The sequence below is a fragment of the Cricetulus griseus genome, chromosome 3 (assembly GCF_003668045.3).
Source record: "Cricetulus griseus strain 17A/GY chromosome 3, alternate assembly CriGri-PICRH-1.0, whole genome shotgun sequence".
Lineage (NCBI taxonomy): Eukaryota > Metazoa > Chordata > Mammalia > Rodentia > Cricetidae > Cricetulus > Cricetulus griseus.
In genome coordinates, this window is record NC_048596.1 from 219,543,794 (window position 1) to 219,565,657 (window position 21,864).

Genomic DNA, 21,864 nt, shown 5'->3' on the forward strand with positions numbered 1-21,864 from the left:
GGAAACTCTGGCATGAAAATCAGACCTGTTTTTAGTCAAGTATTTGTTCTTGTCACCCTATGATATAATTTCATCTGCTTCATACTTTAAACTTTTGCTTTTCAGCTAGCAAATTAATACTATATACATTACAAAGTAATATATCTATAGAAGGAACAGACACCAATTTAATAAAAACAGATGTTAAACTTAAAATGTATTGTCATCCCCCTAGGAAGTGGCATCTGAAGTGCTCTGTCTTCATTTTCAAAACATACTTACAATTTACCTAGTGTTTCAAGACTGGTGTGATCATGCTAGTGATCATTGATTCTGTTCTTCCTGTTCCCTCTGTAGTCTAGCTTTTGTCATGTTCTGAGGGATTTGATTTGATTTAATGTCAAAATGTACCCTGAATGGGATAGGGATGTCTGTATAAAATGACAATTTGGACAGGTTTGGGGGCCTTTTTTGTAGAAGAACTAAGAGTCAGAGACAAAGCTGTGATTCATGGATACCACAAAGATGGCAACAGCGCCTCCTACTTGTCTGGAGGCTGCCAGTTCACAGAACTCCCAAACACACTATGCCATTTCATATATCCAATTCTGCCTTATGAAATTGCTTAGCAAACATTTCCTATCACTTGTCTTGTATTATCCTTTATGTTGGGAATACAAAGATGAATAAAAACCTTCAGCTGTCATCTAAAGTAACTTAAAGTCTGTGGAAGAAGACAGATGTTTTAAAGTAATAATTATAATTCAATTTTCTAGAGTTTTTATAGTACAAATAAACACAAGATATTATGAAAGAACAGTGAATGAATGGATTTACTTGAGCTGAGTCTTGAAGTATCTCATTTACATAAAGTTAGGTGGGGTTCAGGTGTTGCATAAGAGGTACTCAATCCAGAGGAACACCTGTTGAGAGTAAAGAAAGGCACTTATTGCTTTTAAATGTAAAGAAATACCTTATCTGAGGGGAAGTACATGAGAGAGAAAACTCCATCCATCCATCCATCCATCCATCCATCCATCCATCTATCCAAATACCCAGTAAACCATCCATTCATCTCTCTAATTAGTAAGAAATTGTTGGCCTCCTATTAGCATAACTCATGAGCTGGAAAACAAAGACAAATAGCACACAGTCCTGTCCTTCAGAAAAGTTAGTATCTATTAAGGAAAAGAGACACCTACACAAATAACTGTTTTATAGAATTTACCAAGCTTCATGATAACAATACTTCTAAGAATGAGGTTAGCAAATAGAAAAAGGCAAAAAGGCATCTTGACTGGCTCAGGAAAAACTTTGGTGAGTTGCATATTGATGGAAGACTTCCAAACAGACACAAGGAATAGAACAAGATATTACAGTAGATTGTCATAGTTTTATGAGAGCCTGGAGGCACAGGGCACTTGAAACAGTTCCTGGAGAATTATTGGAGATCAGATAGAGCAAGAGGTGGGCACCAAAGGACCAAGGACCAGTTGGATTTTGTGTCTACACAGAGGTTATTCACTGAAGGGTTTTAAGTCAAAGGGAGTGACATAGTCAGGGTTGTGTTTGGGAATATGTGTCTAGTTGATTGTGGAGACCAGATTTTGCAGGAAGGCTAAGGAATTGAGTTCTTTTTGGGAAACTCACAGTAGTTCAGGTGACAGATGAAGGCCTGAATTCAGACAATAAGAGAGAAGTGGATAGGAAGAACTGTGTTTGGAGATCTTTATGAGGTGGGTACATGGTAGCATGCTTAGACTCCAAAGAGAGTAACACTCAGGCTAGTGTTCAAAGTGAACAGTCATGGTCACAACAAGGAAGTAGCAAGCAGCTGGGGTGAACCATGGGGGCCTGTCAGTACAGTGACAGGGATGGGGGATGAACCCAGGGCAGCTAATTAGTTGAATTAAGTTCTTCCAAGAACATGGGAGGAGCAGGTTCTGAAGCACACAATACACTGAAGACATAATTATACCACATGAAAATGTCATTACACAAAAAAGAAACTGAAGTGTGGATCATGCAAAGCATAGGCAAGCCTGGTCCTCCAGTACCTAAGTCCAGTGTTCTTGCCTTATATTGTGCAGTGACCTAGTCATTAGACATTCAGATCTATGGAATCCCGAGGCTAGAGGCTGGGAACTGTGGAGAGAGCTCTGTATTGCTAACTGAAACAGCACATAAGGTAGTATGGACTACATTTCCTACAAAATCATGTACTCTTGATCAAGTAAAATTTTAAATGTTGGCATACACATGCAAAGATAGACATTCATATATGCAACTGCTTTATTAAAAACTAAATTTTGATGAATGCCCACTGTAAAAGCTAATCACCAAAAAAGTGATTTATTTATTCCCCTCACTATTTGAATTTTTTTACTTTCAAGCTAAGGAATATTTGTACAGATAGAGTATGTGGGATGTTTAATTATGCTATAGAAACATTTCAATAGCTACTTTGAATTACTAAACTCAACTAGAAATATTCATCTAGTACTCTAGAATGAATTTTAATGTATTTGATATTTTAAGCAAATATATAACATTATAGCTCAATGGTAATAATCTAATAAATTAATACTGAATCCAGGCCTGATGGCTCATGTCTTTAATTTTAGAACTCTGAAGACTGAGCTAGGAGGATCAAGATTTCAAGACCTCTCTGGACTATATTGTTGATTTTAGGATTGGTTGGGTGGGTTACAATGTGAGACCTGTCTCAAAAAATGAAAAAAAATCAACTTAAATTTCCAAACACTCTCCTCATGTATGTTCTACACTGCCCATGGTGGCCTTACCTCAATGAAAAGACTGGAAAAACTTTAATTTGGGGGAAGGTTCTGGTTATCGAACCCAGGGCCTCACACGTGATCTGTATTCTACTTTTGCCACCACAGGGATGGAAGATACCAGTTAATGAATTTTAATTAATTAAAGTAAATGTCAAAAAATATGGGGAGCAAATATTGCCAACAAATTTTAAGACAACTCTGTATTTCAAATAAATGTTTACCAAGAATTTGAGTTTCATTCAAACTCATCATTTAGAATGGGACATTCAATTAATATATTAGCTTATGGCTATATTTGAAGGTATTTGAAATGTCAATGTACATGTTTTGAAAGATTCTTTTGACATCCTTTTATGGGCCAGATTTCGATGCTAGTAATTAACTGGGAATAAAAACCAAGAGGAAAATAATTCCAACTACCATTATTTATATTTTAATAAGCATCTCCCACACTTGCCAGTTCTGATTGATCAAGCCCTTGTTTAAAGGGACCATAGGAAGAAATGATGTCACACTTTAAATAGTATGACTTCAGGTTTCAATAAAAGGAACAGAAGGCCACAAGGAAGAAAAACACATGTTTGTTACACTAAAACCAGAAGGTGGGTCCGAATTGCAAAGCATAATTAAAGTTTTATTTTAAAAGACACTTCACAGTTTATATACTCCACGAAAAGCTTTTTACATGAACTTTCCAGCTTCCATACAGCACAAAAGAGGCCGCATTTTTCATGTTCGGCAATACATACAGTACAGGGGATGATGGTGTTGAGGACAGTGAAGATAAATCTCATAGACCCAACAATCCTATTTGTTAAACTGTCACCTTTCATGTGAATGGTATCAGAGTCATGACAAATTGCTTCAGGAAAAAAAATTAATAGTGGAAGTTTTGGGATGGTTGAATAGGCTGGGAAGAACACATGACTAGGGCAGCCTTTTGGCATTATATTGGCAGATCTACAAACAGAAATTTGTGATACTGAAAATATCAAATATACCACAAATATCATTGTAGTATAGTTGCAGTTTATCGGACAGTGTCTGTACATAGAAGTTAAGCTGCCTTTCAGTTTGTGAAAGGCTTGGCTGGATTTTTTCTTCTTTTTATCTCTGTGTCTGTCTTTTAAGTAGGACCCATCTTAAAAGAAAACCCATGGTAAGCAATAATAGAAAGACATTTTCATGGCACTTTAAGGGTTAAGAAATATTTTTCTTGGCTGGAGAGATGGCTCAGTGGGGAAGAGGACTTGCTATGCAAGCAAGAGGGCCCAAGTTCAAATCCCCAGAATCACTGTAAAAAGCTAGGTGTATCAACATACCTATATCCCTACTGCTGTGGGAGCTGGAGACCAGAGGATTGCCAAGATTTACCGGCCACCAGCCTAGTGCCAGGTTGAGTGAAAGATCATGTCTCAAGGAGTACCTGATGTCTTCGTGAGGCCTCCATGTGCATAAGGGCACCTGCACATACACGAATTATTTTTCTTAACCCCTTTAAACAAACAGATTTGGAGGCTTAAATAACTTATTGAAAGTCACTCGGCAAGCAAATAAAACATGAAACCAGGGAATCTAACTTCATCACTTCTCTCTTGTATCCAGTCTGTGCCGCATTAATGAAAGAATCACTGTAGCCAATGTCATCACATAATTTTGGTTGTGAGCCTAGACTTTAGTGTCTGAGCCATCTCTCCAGCCCAAAGTCACATAATTTTAACTTAAAATACATTCAACGTTTGTATCAGTAAGGACTTTATTAAAATGTATACTTTGTATAAAATGTGTTACCAGAATCCACATGTACACAAAAGCAGCAAAGATGCCATGTTAAAAAACACCTAGGTTATCATGCATGTGATATACATACACACACTACCCAGTGAATTTTCTGTTATAATGAAAACAGAGGACATGCTAGTGAGCATTAGTCACTGTAGGAAAAAAAAGTGCTATTAGTAAATATTTTCTATTAAAAGTTCTCACTTGCTCATCCTTTGTTGCCTGCACCAATTTCTTTAATTTCTCACTCTAGTTGGATCTCAGCCAACCTGACTGACATTGTTTTTCCTGCACATTAAATACGTACTGCACATGCTACACAATGCACGCTTAGTCTTCTTGACTCACTTTGCACATCATGTCTGCAATGCGTGTACATGAATTCTCCTAATTACAAACTGATAAGAAATGGAGCTGCATTTATAGCCTTCTGAACACTGCACACCACTGTAGGTGCACAGTGCTCCAAACATTCTTTTGAAGAATGCTGCTGTACCATTTAGCAATACAAAGATGTTTTGTCCAATTATATTTGCCAGACATTTTTCTTGGAACTATCTGAATGACTTCAAATTAATTCATTAGAATTTATACAAATTAAAAGTGTACAGTTCTGAGGAGCCTGCAGAATTTTTTTGTGCCTTTTCAAAGAAAATCTTAAGGTTAAAAGTCACCAAAATTATAATTAAATAATCACTTTGACAAAAATGGAAGCCCAATGTTTGATATATACACACGGGAATTAGTCACTCAAATATTTGTTGTATGAATGAAGTGATATTCCACTCTTTTCATTTAATTAACAGCATGGGAAAAAAGTGTCAGATCTGTATCCTTCCAAGAGTTTGGCCAATTTGGCATGCGTGATCAAAAGCAAAGAGAACGGATGTTTTTGGATCATTCTGAGTTTTTCTTTCTGGTCTTTCACATACCCTTGGGTCAAATTCCTTTTCCTTCCCCAGGGAGCAATTTTCAAAGAGAGTGATGTGCTATCTGCCTGCACTTAATTATCATGTCCCTAATCAGACCCTGGATGTCCATCAAAACTCTCTGGCTTGTTAAATAGATATCCAAGAAGATAAAAGATTTAGGACTAGCACCTGTCTGTGGCCCTCCAAGAAGCTCAAAATTTGAATTTGCAAATAGTTCCCAAATATTTGTTATTTGAACCATGTTTTATATTTTTTCCCACTCAGCTTTCTCTGGTAAAGAAATAATTCTGTTGTATATTCATGGTTACAACTACTCTAATAGTGCATTAATAGTAAGCCCTGTTTGAAAATGACAAAAAGAACAGCTGTTGGGGGGATTCTGTTTTTTAAAACATACTTTATTTAACTATATTTTTATGTGCATTGGTGTAAGGATACCAGATCCCCTGGAACTGGAGTTACAGACAGGTGTGAGCTTCCATGTGGGTGCTGGGAATAGAACCCAGGTCCTCTGGAAGAGCAGCCATTGATCTTAACCACTGAGCCGTTCTCCAGCCCAGGTGGGGAATTCTTTAAAGCACACATAGTCCATATTAGACCTGCCCCAAGGTGGTGCTGTTGATAGCTACCACCTGGAAATGTGGCTAGATTTTCTGCAGGTGGTAAAATTATTTTAAATGTTTAATGGTGCAAACACTTTCCCCCGAAGAGCCTAAATAATAACACAGGAATGCTATTATTTTCTAACATATGCTGACTTTGGGTGGCTATCACTCTCAAGGACAGTCCTTTTTGATGCCCCTAAGGGTTCAATTCACAGCAGTCAAATTGTTCTTCAACAGACTCATGTGCCTTAAGTGAAACAGATGGTTAGGGGAGGGCTTGGAACATAACAGATTTATTTTATCAAGTTGTTGCCTGTTTAATGATCTTTAGCTGGTAACCAATGGTCACATGATAACAGTGTGGTTTGGAGGTCTTCAAAGAGATGATCATCCATTAACTCTTTTCAGCATCTCAACTGCCCCCTTGGATAACCATGCAAAAAGTTCTTATTGTTGCAGTGGTGTGTGAATGTGTGTGTGTGTGTGTGTGTGTGTGTGTGTGTGTGTGTGTGTGTGTGTGTGTGTCCATCTATCCATCCATCTGTATCTGTCTGCCTGTCTCTCTGTCTGGGTAAATCCTCATGCAGATTTTATAAATGTTTAGAAATATTTAACTGCTTCCATAGGATTGGGAGCACACTGAAATATTTTCTGGGTTCCCCCAGATGAAATCTACAATTGAAGGGAAAACTAAAGTAATTTTACAGGTAGTCAAGGCTGAAGACCACTCTGCTCAACCCAAAGCCCTTGTGTTTCAAAGTGAGCCAAAAGGCACAGCGGCCACCCCAAGCTACCACTTCCCAAACTTAACAGGTAACAGCTTTAGAACCTTCCATCCTATGCCCAGAAACATGGTGGGAGAATGAAATGGCCTCATGTTTGGTTTGGGGAGTTTTAGAGGCTGTGCTTTAGGGAATGTCTCCTTTTTATAGCTTCCACATTGTGGCCAGCTCTTTTGTGAGTTGTCCCCATTACAAAGAGCTGACACCCCTGCTCTTTCCACACAGATCAGATTGTGTGCACTGCCCAGCAGAGCTCAGACAGCCTGTGGAAAGCTGACCTAGTCAAACTCCAGCCTGGAACTGGTCTGCTGTGAACAGTCACTTCAAACAGCCACCCACTTCCTACTTTTGCCACCTCATTTTTCTCTGTTACTTTATTTGGTTTGTTTTCAAAAGCTATTTTCTCTGGTTACTTCCCCATGGAAGCATTTCCATGTATTTCTTTGTCATGCACTGGAATCCCAAATGATCCATACCATGGGTGCAGAGTGGGCAGTTGCACTTTCAATTGCCTCAGGATGTACTCGTATGCTTGGGACTTGTGTGGGGTCATGTCAATCCTGAACCACCCAAGAGGCAAATAATGAACTTGTAGCCAATGGAAATCAATAATAGGTCTACTGAAAAACATATTTCACACCACTAGGAAATCAATACTAGTACTTTTTAAAATATTGTTTAATTTTTATAAGCCAGGAAATATTGTTGTGGTAGTTCAGGTTTATTTCACATTTACAATGGAAACTTATTTTCTAAGTGTGCCAAGCATAATCTTTCTAAGTTAATGTCTAACTGTGAAAAAAGAAGGATAGTCAGATTGTGCTTGAAGGAGCATCTTGATCCAGTTTCAAGCAGTGTGGCAGACGAAGCGTTCACAGAAAACCTTTCCAACAGAGTCCATGTAAAACACTGAATAATACTGAAGAGAAAAAAGAATGTCTCATACTTTTAACTGCCTGGTTGAGGCTGCTGTCAAGGTTAAGACTTGTTCAGGGGCAGAAGCAACAAAGGTGGTGAGAAAATGAGCAGTAAGGGCTGGCAATGCAAGGACTGCATGACAGGTGGGGAGAGCTAAGGGAGCCAGGGCTTGGGACTAAACAAGGAGTGAGATCAGTTTGGAGATGCTCCACCAGCAAAAGAAACATCCATCCCTGTCAGTGAATAGGGAGGCACCTTGAGCCACAGAGTTCTCAAGAGTGCATGCTTATCTTCATCTCAGCTGATGAGATGGGAAAGATGGGAGAGAGTCTTGAGAATCTACAGTTATCACTGTGTGCCTACCAAGTGTGAGGGAGGGAACTCAGCGGGTGTGTGATGTAGGACAGGCTCTCCTGTCAGAAACGTAAACAACCACAAAAAGCTGTGTCTGTTCCCATTCATTCGAAGTAGTTGGTGTTCAGACTCACAGAGAGGGAAAGTAGCTTAGGAGGCTGTCCTGGAGGTAGCTCTTGTAGATCAGGCTAGTCTAGAACTCACTGAGATCCACCTGCCTCTGCCTCCCAAATGCTGGAATTAAAGACGTGTGTCACCACTACCCAGCTTTGCAACACTGACTTTAATTTATGCTTACTACAAGCCTTTATAAATCCTGCCTTCCAGGAACTGTGGTATAATCAGTAGAGTATGTGATAGTTGTACTTGTGAATCCCTTTGTTTGACATTCAGAATTGGAAAAAAATATCACCTTCCAGGTAGTCTCTGCATCTCCTTATGTAATTAGTGTTTCATTTATCTCATCACTGGTGGTTTTTCATTTTGATAACCCCTTAGTTGTTCAGTGGTTTACAGTGATTTGTAAGGTACCATACTACTTACCTGTCAAGGTGGGACATAACTGTTTTAGAGATGTCTGCACCTGCTTCTTGCAATATACGGATGATCTGAAACGGTGCAACTGGGCTCCTTCCAGGATGGATGATGACAGGACAGCCAAGCTGAGCCTGGGCATGAGCTGTAGCCTGAAGTACCTTTCTCTCACTGTCAGTCAAAGGCCAGGAGCAGCCAATTTCTCCAATGACTCCACACTTGATACTGGTTCCATCAGCTCCATGGAGAATTTCATTAATAAGGACATCTGTAAGCTGAGGAAGAGTAAGAATGAGCTCATCGTTCAGATTGTGAATTACATCCAAACAAACTCATACTATACAAAGGCATTTATTTAGGAATGTACTCTTCTAAAACTATGTAGAGCTAGTGGACAGGGAGGATAGATAGCTCAGTGAGTAAAGAGCCTGCCTCACAATCATGAAGACCTATGTTCCAGCCCCAGAACTCCCATAAGAATGCTGGGTGTGTGGTGCATTCTTGTGACCCCAGCGCTGGGAAGACAGAGATAGATGGATCCCAAAGGCTCGCTGGCCAGCTGCACTAGCCTAGTATCACCAATTAGCTCCAGGCCAATGGAAAACCCCATCTCAAAGGAGATGTGCAGTTTTCCTAAGGATGACATTTGAGGTTGTCCTCCAGCTCCAAACACACACCCCCTTCCTTGCACTGACACATATATTAACACCTTTCTTTCATTTTCATTCTTTCTTTCTTTCTCTCTCTCTCTCTCTCTCTCTCTCTCTCTCTCTCTCTCTCTCTCTCTCTCTCTCCTTCTTTCCTCCCTACCCCCTACACATATAAAATTCAACATTCATTTAGTGAATATTGGCTAATTTGCAAATTCAACAAGTTATTTTAAGTGTCTTACTGAGACTATCTGAGAAACTCATCACTTAAAGATGCTGTAGGGACAAGGAGGAAGACAGTGTGTTCAGACTTAAAAAAAAGGATCTTTATTTTAATCCGGGTACAGCACCTATGGATGCTATTGAATCTGTCAACTCTATCAAGTAATTCTTTAATTCTCTCCTCATTTAGCCTAGAAAATTCACAACACACAATATCTACGTTACTTAGTTTGACAAGTATATAATCCTTGTCATTATCTCAGTCTTCAACTAATGTAAGTGAATACATTTAAACGTTTATTGGAACATAATGCAGATGAAAATTTAAAACAAATCATTTTAAATACAAACAGATATTTCAATAAGAATTTACCTGACATTCTGTACCTGTGAAACAGACTATGGGAAATATATAGGGATACATACTGTATGTAAACACATGTAAACTGACACGTGTGTTTTAAGCAAGAGAATACACACATGTGCAACAGAGCCCTGCAAGCTTAGCTTCCTTCTGCCCATCTTACTTAATATTATAATCAAGAGAATGGACCTTCCCCCACCCTCTCAGTTTGTAATAAGAGAAGAAGCTGTATTTGCAAACGTACCAAGTCTCTGCCTGCCAGGTCTCACCCTACTGTGAATTTTCATTGCTGTTTATTATAAAACCCAAGGGGAAAGCTGAAGCTGCGAGGCTGAAGCTTATGATGGGAAAACGAGGTTTACAAACAGACTGAAGTGGAACCACTGAGCTCTGATAGAATTTGTACAGACTAAGCATTAATACATCGGAGCTGTCAATGACCAGTGCGTTGAGAGCTCCTTCCTCAATACTTGAAAGATGCGGAATCTCACTAATTTGGATCCTAGTCAGCAGCTGTCTTTGTGAACTAGCAATTTTTTTTTTTGGTCACATATCCAGTTACTTCTGAGCCAATAGCACTTCCAAAGTTTAGATTGTCCTGAATTTATAAACAATGTCATAAGTAGTACTTTTTACCTGCTCCACTGACATGGCCCTGGTTGCTGCTGAGTGAGTTGCATCAACATAAAACCCAGCTCCAGCTATGATGTGGACTCCAGTTTGCTCTGCTAGCCACTTCAGTGTTTGCACGTCCCTGCTGAGTCCAGTGGTGGTGTTCTCCACCAAGGCTCCTCCACCCTTAGCCTTGAAATATAACAGTTCTTCCTTTACGGCTTCTGTCTCCTGATTCAACTGAAGGTTCTCCTGATGGGAATAAGGATTTTTCTGAATCCAAAATAAATTTTTCAGCATGATAGTTTCCTTGGAGGTAGTTTCGTGGCATGGAGGAGGTGGGTAGTAAAAATTGTCAAAGGTCATTGTTAAATGCTCATGGGTCAAGGTGCGTCCCAGTTTGCTTGGTTCTACAAGACCCAAAACGGTTTGCACTTTCCCACTTAAGGAAGACATTTCTGGAAGTGGCCCAAGGATTTACTCTAAAGAGGAAATAGGAAACAAGAATTAGAACATTTAACACAAACATGCAATCTGTCTGTAGAGGGCAGGGTTGTGAATGTGCCAGTCTGGAGAATCAATGAAACTAGAGATATAACCTCATTTGCCATCTCCCTCAAGGGGGATGTATAGATAAGATGTCCCCAGTCATTTCCACCAGGTCTCCTCTGATGGATCAATTCCAAATTTATTTACTGGAAAAATTCTTGATATTCAGTTCATTTTTATATTTCACTTATTTTTGTCCCAGTTATAAGTATGCTTCTTGGGTACTTCAACAAAAACCATTCTCCTTCATAATGGATAACTTCCATTAAAACTATTCATGTATTAATATTATCTCATCACTTTTCACCCAAATGAAATATACAGGGGCGTCTACTCATGGTGCTACCCATATGCTACTGAAGAGAATGAACTACTGTTGGAGACCTGTTATGTGTCAAAAGCATAACATGAAATCCTCAACCCTCACAGCTTCATTGGGGACGAGACCCCAAAATAATTGGGGGAGGAACAAATGCATAGCTAGTTTTTTAAAATGTCAAAAGTAAGAAGAAACAAACCATTTCACTTTCAAGAGTTTATCGTCTAGCGCACACAGAAAGTAACCCTTCAAAATAACTTAGAAATAAATTGTCATTGTTATAATGAAAGTGACTACAATGCTATCTGTGATGGTGAGAAGTTAAATGTTAACTTGAACCAACCTAAGATCACTTGGAAAGAGTATCTCAGTGAGGAATTGTCTACACTGGGTTAGTTTGTGTGTGTGTGTGTCTGTAGGGAATTATCTTAATTACATTAATAGGCATGAGAAGACCAAGATGAGTGGCAACATTCATTCCCCAGGCAGGGGAACCCTGAACTATATCAGAGTGAAGAAATTGAGTTGAGCACAAGCAAGCAAACAATTGGATATGTGTTCATTTCTCTCTGCTCTTGACTGGGCGTGATGTAACCATCTGTCTCAGCACTCGCCTCTGTGACTTCTCTGCAGTGATGGACTGTCACCTGGAATCACAGCCAGAAGAAACCTTTCCTCCCCCAAGTTGCTTTGTATCAGGGTATTTTATCACAGCAACAGATACGAAGCTAGAACACTATTAAAACAGAAATCACCTGCTGTCTCTTAAAAGAGCAAGGACCACTTTGTCCCCTATGTAGTTTCCTTTCAGGCACAGATTAAGTGCTTGCCCATGTTTCTCTCAGTGACAATGACAGTGAACTCCGATTTCAGCACTCCCATGTTCAATGTACATCCCTAACAGAAGGGATTGGATGAAGAAGATGACACTGAACCTGGTGAACAGATACCCCATAGCTGAGGGCAGGACCACTGCGGCACTACCAGAAGTGAAACTCCATCCAGGGGACCAGCCAGATATGCTCACAGGATTGGAAGAAACAGGTTGGGGACTGAGAACAGAGTAGCTTTTAAAGCTTTCAAAGTGTTCCTACAACAAATATTCTAAGATTATTTCTGCCATATCTTCGGAGGCCTTCTCTATATGTGTGAAGGTGGTATACAGGTTTGGGCCTAAGCATGTGGAAGTCAGAAGTCAACTGAGGTGTCATTCCTCTGAAGCCATCCACTGTGTTTTTAGAGACAGGGTCTCTCCTTGGCCTGGAGCTCACAAAGAAGGCTAAATAGCAAGCTCCAGTAATCTAGCTATGACTAAGCCTGATTATGGCATTACTAATGCCTACTAAAACATCCATCTATTTTAGGTGGGTTCTGGGAATTGCACTTAGGTCCTCATGCCCTACAGGGAAAGCACTTTAGACATGGAAGCATCTTCTAGCCCCATCCTATCATTATCTGAGAGTCTGGGTTTCTCACAAGTAAATTAGAGACTCTACATTGCATAGCAATCAAATTGAGTAGGAATTAAGTAAAACGCCATAGGAAACTATACATAAAACATTGGTACAAGTGGCACATGGCCTGTAGTCAGCAAAGAGTATCATTATTTTGCACTTTGACTAGATTACTTCTTTTTGTAGAAGAAAGGGTATGGATCTGGATGTGGGGGATGGGTAAGAACTGGGAGTAGTTGGGGAAGAAGAAACCATAATCAGAATATATTATATGAAAAATGTATTTTCAATAAAAGAAAAAATGTAAAAAATGTAATGGGCACAGTACAGAGTTTGAAAACAAAGTCAGAGGTCAGGGGGAAAGGTTTTTTTTACAAACTATAGGTCAATTTTTATCCAGTCACTTCAATAACCTTGAACTTGGATGTTTGGGAAAATTTACTGACAGTCATAAGTGACTGATTTATACTTTTCACAGAGAACTTCAGGGTTGTAAACAGTGTGACCAATGAGTTTTGTTTGACAGTGCTTTTGGGCAAACCATACTTCCAACATTAATCTGTACACACAAAGGCCACGAGGAACGCATGGAATTTACTCAGCAAATCACCATTCATTTGCAAGACCCCACACAGGAAATATTTTTCACTGATGATCTCACTGTTCAGAAGCGAGGTGCATGGGGGGGTGGTATGATTATAGACTGGGACTGACTGTTCAAAGCTTTATTCTTTGCTACTAAAAATAAACAGTCTGTAGTTACTTATTTGGTTGATGAGATCACAGCACTATTAATAATAGATTCAATCCTCCACATGGGTTAATTTTCTGTTTCCTTCCTTCTGGCTGATAGCATTACAGATGTGTTTGGGAGAGTCACAGAGGGGAGCGGAAATTAGGATAAATGGATAAAACACCACCACATCTACTAGAGAAGTATCAAACTATATACTTAATTGATGTGTATTTGAAAGATCAACATGGTATGCTTCAAGCTTACAAGCTGTGAGTCTGTTGAAAAAAAAATTGCTTAAGAAATGTCATCCCCTCTGGGAAACTCCTCTAATGCTCTCAAACAGAGCTGGCTGGTTCTTCTGTGATCACATACAATGGCACGCACACACAGAGGATAAGAAAAGATTAAGGAACAAAATGCAGGCAGCACTGCTTTAAGTGAGAAGGCATCTTTGAGTGGAGCAAGACACAGACCAGGAATTCATGGTTCCAATGTGGCTAAGAAGCCCGTTTCTGTCTGTGTTCTGTCTGGAAGTCACGCCCAGCACATATGATCTTTCATCATAAAGATGAGCACTTGTATAACCAGGAATGACAAGTAAAGGATGAGAGTGGCAGGGCACATCTGTGCAGAGGGGAGTGACCACCCACACAAAAGGAGGCTTCCAGTGTTTTCCAGAGCCTCCCACAGAAAGTTCCACATTATACACATCTGCATTGAAAAAGGATAGCTGGATCTATACACACGTTTGACAAAAGCTTTGCTCCACATCAACTGTGAAATCTGAATAATGTATGAAAGGGTACTCTGCAAGCATTATAATAGTCCAGGCAACACCAACAGCCTAGGGTAGCTAATACTGATGTTCAACTTGACAGGATCTGGAATCATTAAGGGTCAAGCTTCCAGGCGTGTGTCTGAAGGATTACCTAGATCAGGTTAATTGAGATGAGAAGCCCAAGCCAAACTGTGGGCAGAGGCATGCCACCGGCTGGGATACCACATGGCAAAGAAGAGAGCTAGATGAACACCATCATTCATCTTTCTCTGCTTCTCTGCTGTTGGTGTGGTCTGACCAGACGAAGTCCAAGTGCTTCTGCCTTGATGGATGGTATCAATCTAACCCCAAATAAATCCTTCCTTCCTCATATTGCTTTGTCTGCGCAACAAGACAAGTAACTAACACATAATAACCCTTCTAACCTTTCTTTTTTTCTTTTTTAATTTTTTGAGACAGGATTTCTCTGTGTAGCTTTGTACACCAGGCTGGTCACGAACTCGCAGAGATTCGCCTGCCTCTGCTTCCTAAGTGCTCAGATTAAAGGCATGCACCACCACTGCCCAACTCCCTTCTAACCTTTTTTAAAATTTGTTTTTGTTTTATGAGACCAAGTCTCACTCTGTAGCTTATACTAGCTTGAACTCATGGTGATCCTCCTGCCTCAGACTCCTAAGTCCCAGAAATACAGGTGTGAGCCACTATGTCTGTCAACCCATCTAGTCTTGCTAGGCCTTGAATAAAAAGAGAACCTTGACAAGAAAAGGAAGACAAGAAGAGAGTAAGAGAATTGAACAACACTGCCATACCACAGCCGAAAACAGAGATAGTAAGTGTGACTTGATTACTTATAAATATATGCATATACTAACTTTTATAAGATATATAAAAAGTTTGCTTCATGACAGAAGATGTGGTGGGGAGGAAAAAGTCTGGATATAACTTTGGTTTCTATTCAGTTTCACTGGAATTTTGACAGTTATTTTGGTCTGGCCATTATGTTTAAGTGTGTTCTGTCTACCTAAGTTGAATATCATTTTCAGTTATGGTCATGGTTAATTTATCAACTTAATTTGACTTCGATGCACCTAGGTTATTTGGAAATCACATACCTGGCTGCATCTGTGAGGACCTTTCAGAGACAATTAGATCATAAAGGCACTGACCCAGTGAACAGATTAAGCCCCAAAGGATTCATAAATGGTGGCATTTGGGGGAGTTGGTAGGGGCGGGGCCAACATGGAAGAAGCAGGCTACTGGCTGTACATGTTCTTAGAGGCCATATCTTCTCCTGTCTCCTTCCCAAAGCCCTTTAATTCTATGTTTCCTAGCCACAATAAGGTGAACAGCCTCCTCTAGCACATTTTCCCTCAGCCATGAAGGTCAGTACTACCAAATCAAGAGTCCCAGGGACTACGTGGATTGAACTCTCTGAGACAATGCATCAAAAGAAATGTTTCATTTTCCTGTTTGGTGATTCATGTCATATTTTGCCACATTGGTGAGAAAAGTAACTGACAAGGTTGCCTTCATGTTTCAGAGGAGAGAGGACATCTGGAAGTCTGGATATTTTGTACAGGCAAGTGGGAACTCTTAAACACACACCCTCTACACACTGTAGACACCAGACTTTGTCCTGTTTCTACACTGGTGTGCTAGCCCTAGAGCTAACTGAAGCCATTAGTACTTCAACTTAGATATAACAGTCAAATTGGCAAACTGACTTTTTTTCTGAAATGATTTAAAATTCCCTAACTGGACTTCTCCCACAACAGTGAAAGGTCTAATGCCTTTTATGAAACCCTCTGCTGCATTTCACTCATCTTTTCTCCATGAATAAACCCTTACTGATGAGGGAGAAGAGATGGAACCAAGGCCATGTCCCTGCAGAGACCTGTAGGGTATGGCTATAATGCAGAAAGAAAGAAAAAAAAATCAGATGGTGGCTTGGTCTGAAATGACACCAGTTGAGATGGCAAAAAAGCAGAAGAGCAGATGGGACTTTCTAACTGGTCTTGCTGGTACTAAAAAAATACCCTGCAAATAAATGGCCCAAATATATCAACACTTCTATTTTTTATGTGTTACATCACAGGATAGCAGTACTCCATAAACACTGCACTTAAAGCTGACATTTGATTTGTGGTAAAAATATTTTAACAGCTATATAATATTTTTTAAAGCTTGTTTGAATACTTCCATCATGGAAAGGTTCAAATCTGTGACACAGCCTCTCTGAAACAGTATGGGTCTGGCTGCTGTACAAGGGCGACCCTAGGAGTCCATCTTGCACACAACTACTGCCTTTTCTCTATCCCATGTACTTATGCTGGATTAAGGAAAGATCTAGCAGGGTATGGTGACACAACTACTCAAGAGGCTGAGGCAAGAGGATCCTAAGTTCAAGGCCTGTCTGGGCCACTGTGTGAGTCTGAGGCCAGTTTGTTCAGTGAGACTTTGTCTCAAGCTAACAATCAAAAAGGGCTAGAGAGGCAGCTCAATGGTAGAGCCCTTGCTTAAAATGCATACGGGTGAGGCCTGGGTATCATGTCCTGTACAGAGAGGCAGGGGAGGGAGGGAAAGCAAAGTATGTAAATGGAACTCAGTACATTCCTCAAACTGTGAGATAGGTAAAACACAGTGGTTCAGAGAACTAACTCTAGGTCCATCAAAATGGGCCAGTTGGGCAACTCTATACCACACTCTGTGCAGATTGTGGTCACTGCCTTGTTGATTTTGTTAGCTCGCTGTTTAGTGAAACAACTAAAGTCATACTCTTGACATGAAGACAACAAGGTAAAAAGAGGAGAAGCCGGGGGAGGCAATGGAAGATGAGAGGAGGAAAGGGGAAGAAAGTGGTGTCTTTGCTTAAGTCAAAATGAAGTATGATGTGCACTGGTGACATCCCAGAGTCTGAGCAAACATAACAGTCCATACTGCCTGGCAGTCACATCTTATGCCCTTCCTTCAGGAGAAGCCTCCACCCTGGATTCTGGGAGAATCCTTGGAGAAATACTTTGATTTCAACACTAACAATAATCCTGAAAGCAAAACATACACCAGTCATCAGAAGGCCAGTTACGACTTCATTTTTATCACAGAGCACATTTCATACCAGGAGTTGGAGGAATCAGTGCAGTAGTAGTATGCTTGTCTAGCAAGCAGAAGGCCACAAGGTCCTTGGTGTGGTTCCCTTGCACAAAAAAATTAATAAAAGAAAAGAAAAGAAATCTCTACATTGAATTTAGTCCTTAGATTTTCATTCATAGAAGCAAGAGGTTGTTGCCCAGAAGTTGCAATACTCTGAACAGATATTAAAGCTGGTTTTGATCTGTACTCAATCACTAAGGAACTAAAGTGTTCACATTTAATTCCTGGAAAATCATAAATTAGTATCTGAAATATATAATATCAGCATTTTCTTATTTCCTTCTCCACTTCTTTCCTTCCTTCCTTCCTTCCTTCCTTCCTTCCTTCCTTCCTTCCTTTCTTCCTTCTTTTTTGTTATTCTTTCTTTTGTTTTACAAGACAGAATCCTAGAAGCCCAGGTTGGCCTGGAACTAACTATGAAGCTTGGGTTGGTCTTGAACTCATGGTTATCTTCCTGTCTTAGTGTCCCGAGTGCTAGGACTACAGAAATGAACCATCACATCCAGCATTTTCACATGAATTTACTTAGAAATCTATTCTTCAAGGGCACAAATGAAGCTGGAAAATTAGCAGGTTTCAGAGTCCATAGTTCTTGGCTGTTCCACTAAATGATGGTGTCATTTGGGGTAAGAGACGTAACCAATCTGAATCTGTTTTCCTAACTGTGAAATGAAGGGTTGGAAAGATGAGTTCCCAATGCAGTCCAAATTTCAAAGTTTATTCTTTAAGCGAAAGACCTTAAAATATACACACACACACACACACACACACACACACACACACACACACACACACACACACACACACTATAGGAGGATGGATTTCATATTCAGGCCCTTCAACGTTTAAGAGAACACAAGGAGAATGGGTCCTGGCTCTGATGTTTCTTCTCTGAGGAAAACTTAACAGCTTGTGATGAGCTATTTTCCTCACTTGAAAACTCAAACATTCTCCTGAACTACCATACAAGATCAAAAGGAAAAGGCAAGTAAGAGAATACCCCAAAGCACTATTCAAATTATAAAGCTCCATCTAACTGTTTGGAATTATTATGAACTTTGAATTATTTCCCAAATATTTTCTTAGTACCCACAGCCAAATGGACCTGAACTTGTTCTTTTTAAAAACTAACAATAGGGGGTTGAAGTTTATGAATCAAACTGAAGCTCTAATTTGCTTATAAATGAATTCCTGCACTTGAGACCCGGGATTGTTAAAAGTAGATTGACTATTTCGATTGACATCAGAGCTCATTAGGTTTTTGGAAATGCCCACCAAAGTGATTAAAGCTGCGGGAGGTCCTCATTAGCCATGGGGAACTGCAACTAGAAACGCCTTTAAAAATGAATGTGCGGAAAGCAGTGTGTTAGTCTTCACAGATGGCCATCAGTGATCAGTGTGCCTCCCAACGTCACCAATCCTGTGCAGCCCCAAGCCACCCTGAACCTGAGCTCACCTGCAACTTACTGTAACCAAAGCAATATGGCAGAAGTGACGGACCAATGATTGGCAGTCTGAGACTGAAACCTTCAGTGATGGATCAATGGATGGCAGTTGGAGACCGAAATCTTCAGAAGCAGCCTCTTCCTTTGTGCTTTGGGCAACTGAATTACAGTGTAAGAAGTCTCTTTATGTTTGCATGTGAAGGAGAGGTTCTGAGAGTGTATGGAAAGAGGAGGCTCCAAGCCATCCAGCCCCTGTCAGCCCTGTGGAGGTACCAGAGAGTTGAGAGAACACATTCAATGCCTTTGTTCCACAAAGATCCCAAGCGACTACAAGCTGAACTCCACATGACTCGGTAGAGCATGGTACACCTAGAGGGTTGTGGGAGATTATAAAGTGACTCTTGTTTGAAGCCTCTGGTTTAAGGTAGTGCTGCGGGCTGAACCTTGAATCTTTTCCCAGGCCACATGTGGAGAAGCTATGAGATCATGAAAGCAGGGCCCTTTGCAATGAGATCAGCTGATCTCTGAGTTTTCTTTGCTACTGTTTCCATGTAAAGACATAACAAGATGACAGGCCTTTTAAGATCCACAAAGAAGTTAAGAGTCTGCAAGGACTGTTTTAGACTTTTGGCCTCCAGAACTATGAAGTGTCATGTGAGACTGTATGCCTGTCATATAAGCCAGGAAGTCTGTGATACTTTGTTCTTGTACACCACACAAATGGAGACAGGCAGAATGTTATTCTGTAAGAGATAATGTATGTGAAGAGCAATGCTGAATAAGTAAATTTTTAAAAGGTTTCATCAAGCTACACATCCAGACTCCTAGACCTGGGGAAACTGAGGACAACACAGGCTGCACAGCAAAAACTTGTGGAAAAAAACCAAAACAAATCAACAAAATGGTTGAAAAATATTTCAAATTAGAATAAAACATTATTCAAATTAAGCTATAATCATTAATTTGTCCTACTTATAGATTAGTTGAATGTTGGGTGCGAAGAAGGGTTGGGGTAACTTTTGTGATAAGTATTTGTGATATTAAATTCTTAAATTATGTATCCTATTGATAAAAGGGTAAGCTTTGTAAAGCTTTGCTTATATCATATCAATTTTAAATATTGTGAATGGCAATTAAAAACAAAAATGGGGAGCTGCAAACATATTTCAGCAGTGAAGAACACTTTTTACTCTTGTAGAGAACCTGGGTTCAGTTCTTAGCACCTGTATGATGGCTCGTAACCATCTGTAACTCCAGTTCCAGATTTGGTGCCCTCTTCTGACCTTCTTGGGCAACAGGCACACATGTGGCACACATACATTCATGCAGGCAAACACTCATATACATAAAATAAGTTTTTAAAATTAAAAACAAAATATACACATTATCGCAGTGCCATATAATATTTTGATACACGTATGTGTATCTAAATCAGGTTAAACATTTTATAATTTCTTAATGGTGAAAATGTCAAGATCCCCTTTTCAAGCCTTGTGAAACATACTTTAGACTGCTGCTGTCTCTAGCACACCATTGCAATGGCTCCCCATAGCTTGTCTCTCATCTCACTGTGGCCTAGTCTTCAATTATCAGTGTCTTTCTTGTCTGTCTCCTCACCCTCTAATCACCCTGCTTCTGGTGAGCACCCTTCTAATCTAACCCCCCACAAGAGCAATTCTCTTAAATTTCATGTATGTGGGAGATCTTGTGTTACTTGTCTTTGCTCTTGGCTTTAACACATGATTCCATCTCTGTTGATGCAAAAGACAGGAGGGATTGGCCCCTTTCAATGTCTGGCTAGTACTCTGAATACTCTAGGTTTGGGTATCCAAGTTTCACTATACATCCAAATACGAATGTGTATTCATGACTTTTCTTCGTCATTAATCACCTGGGTTGTTTCTATTTCTTTTTTATTGCAAACAGTGCTGCCATAAACATAGAGTGCTGACATGTCTTTGACTTCCATTGAATATGTACCCAATGGTAAGATGAATGCTAATTCTAGTCTTGGGTTTAGTCATGTGTTTTCCATCGTGGTTGACTAGTTTTCATCCCCCCAACAGTAAACAAGAGTTCCCTTTCCTCCCCATCCTTGCCTGCTCTTGTTTTGTCTTTTTGATAATAGTATTTTACTTGGAAAGAGGTAATATTTTATTGTAATTCATTTGCATTTCCCTAATGATTAGTGAGGTGGAGAAGATTTTCACGTCATCTGTTAGCAACTTGCTCATCATGTTTTGAGAAAAACCTGTTGAGCTCTATCACTCCCTTCCAATCAATTTTTTTAAGTGTTCAGTTCCTTATACATTCTGGGCACAACCCCTATAAGATTCACAGTTTGTAAACACTTTCTCCTGTTTTTGAAAGTTTTCTCTTCATTATGCTGATAGTTTCCTTTGCTATGAAAAAAAAAAAGCTTTTTAGCTTGATATCATCTCACTTATAAATTTTTGCTTTTGTTCTGTGCTTTTGGAATGTAATAATAAAAAAAGTGCTCTCCCATTTCAATGTCCTGAAGAATCTCCCCTGTATTTTCTTATGGTAATTTGAAGTCTTACATTTCCAATTGCTTTTTGAATGTGGGGAGAGAGGGATCTGCAATGACTCCTCTATACTTGAGTGTCCGGTTTTCACAGCACCGTTTATTGAAGACATTCCTTTCCCTAGTGCATGGTTCTCAGCAGCCTTACTGAAGATCAGCTGGCTGTGGATGTATGAGTTTCTAGGCAGGCTCTTACAGTGGTCTGTGTGTCTGCTGTTATACAAGTATATGCCACTGTAATTACTATATTACAGCTGCATATTGTACTGTATTAAACCAAGCAAAGTAATGCCTCCTGCTTTGTTCTTTTTGGTCAGGATTGTTTCGGTAATTGATCTTTATTTAGAGTTGCCTTT

General features: G+C 39.8%; 1 protein-coding gene across 7 annotated transcripts in view; it reads right to left on the minus strand.

Moving 5' to 3' along the window:
• Pter (phosphotriesterase related) overlaps window positions 1–21,864 on the minus strand; it is a 74,933-nt gene that overhangs the window by 29,737 nt on the left and 23,332 nt on the right. For 5 of the 7 annotated variants that reach the window (XR_004769336.1, XM_027405234.2, XM_027405237.2 and 2 more), the window contains 2 exons: window positions 10,557–11,014; window positions 8,694–8,959 (listed from right to left, as the gene is read on the minus strand). Coding sequence is in view for 6 of the 7 variants with exons in the window: in XM_027405234.2 (XP_027261035.1) it covers window positions 8,694–8,959; window positions 10,557–10,988 (698 nt within the window). In the remaining variant the exon portion in view is untranslated. Of the gene's footprint in view, window positions 1–8,693; window positions 8,960–10,556; window positions 11,015–18,974; window positions 19,225–21,864 lie in introns of all 7 variants that reach the window. The other 2 variants (XM_027405236.2, XM_027405235.2) reach the window with 1 other exon arrangement.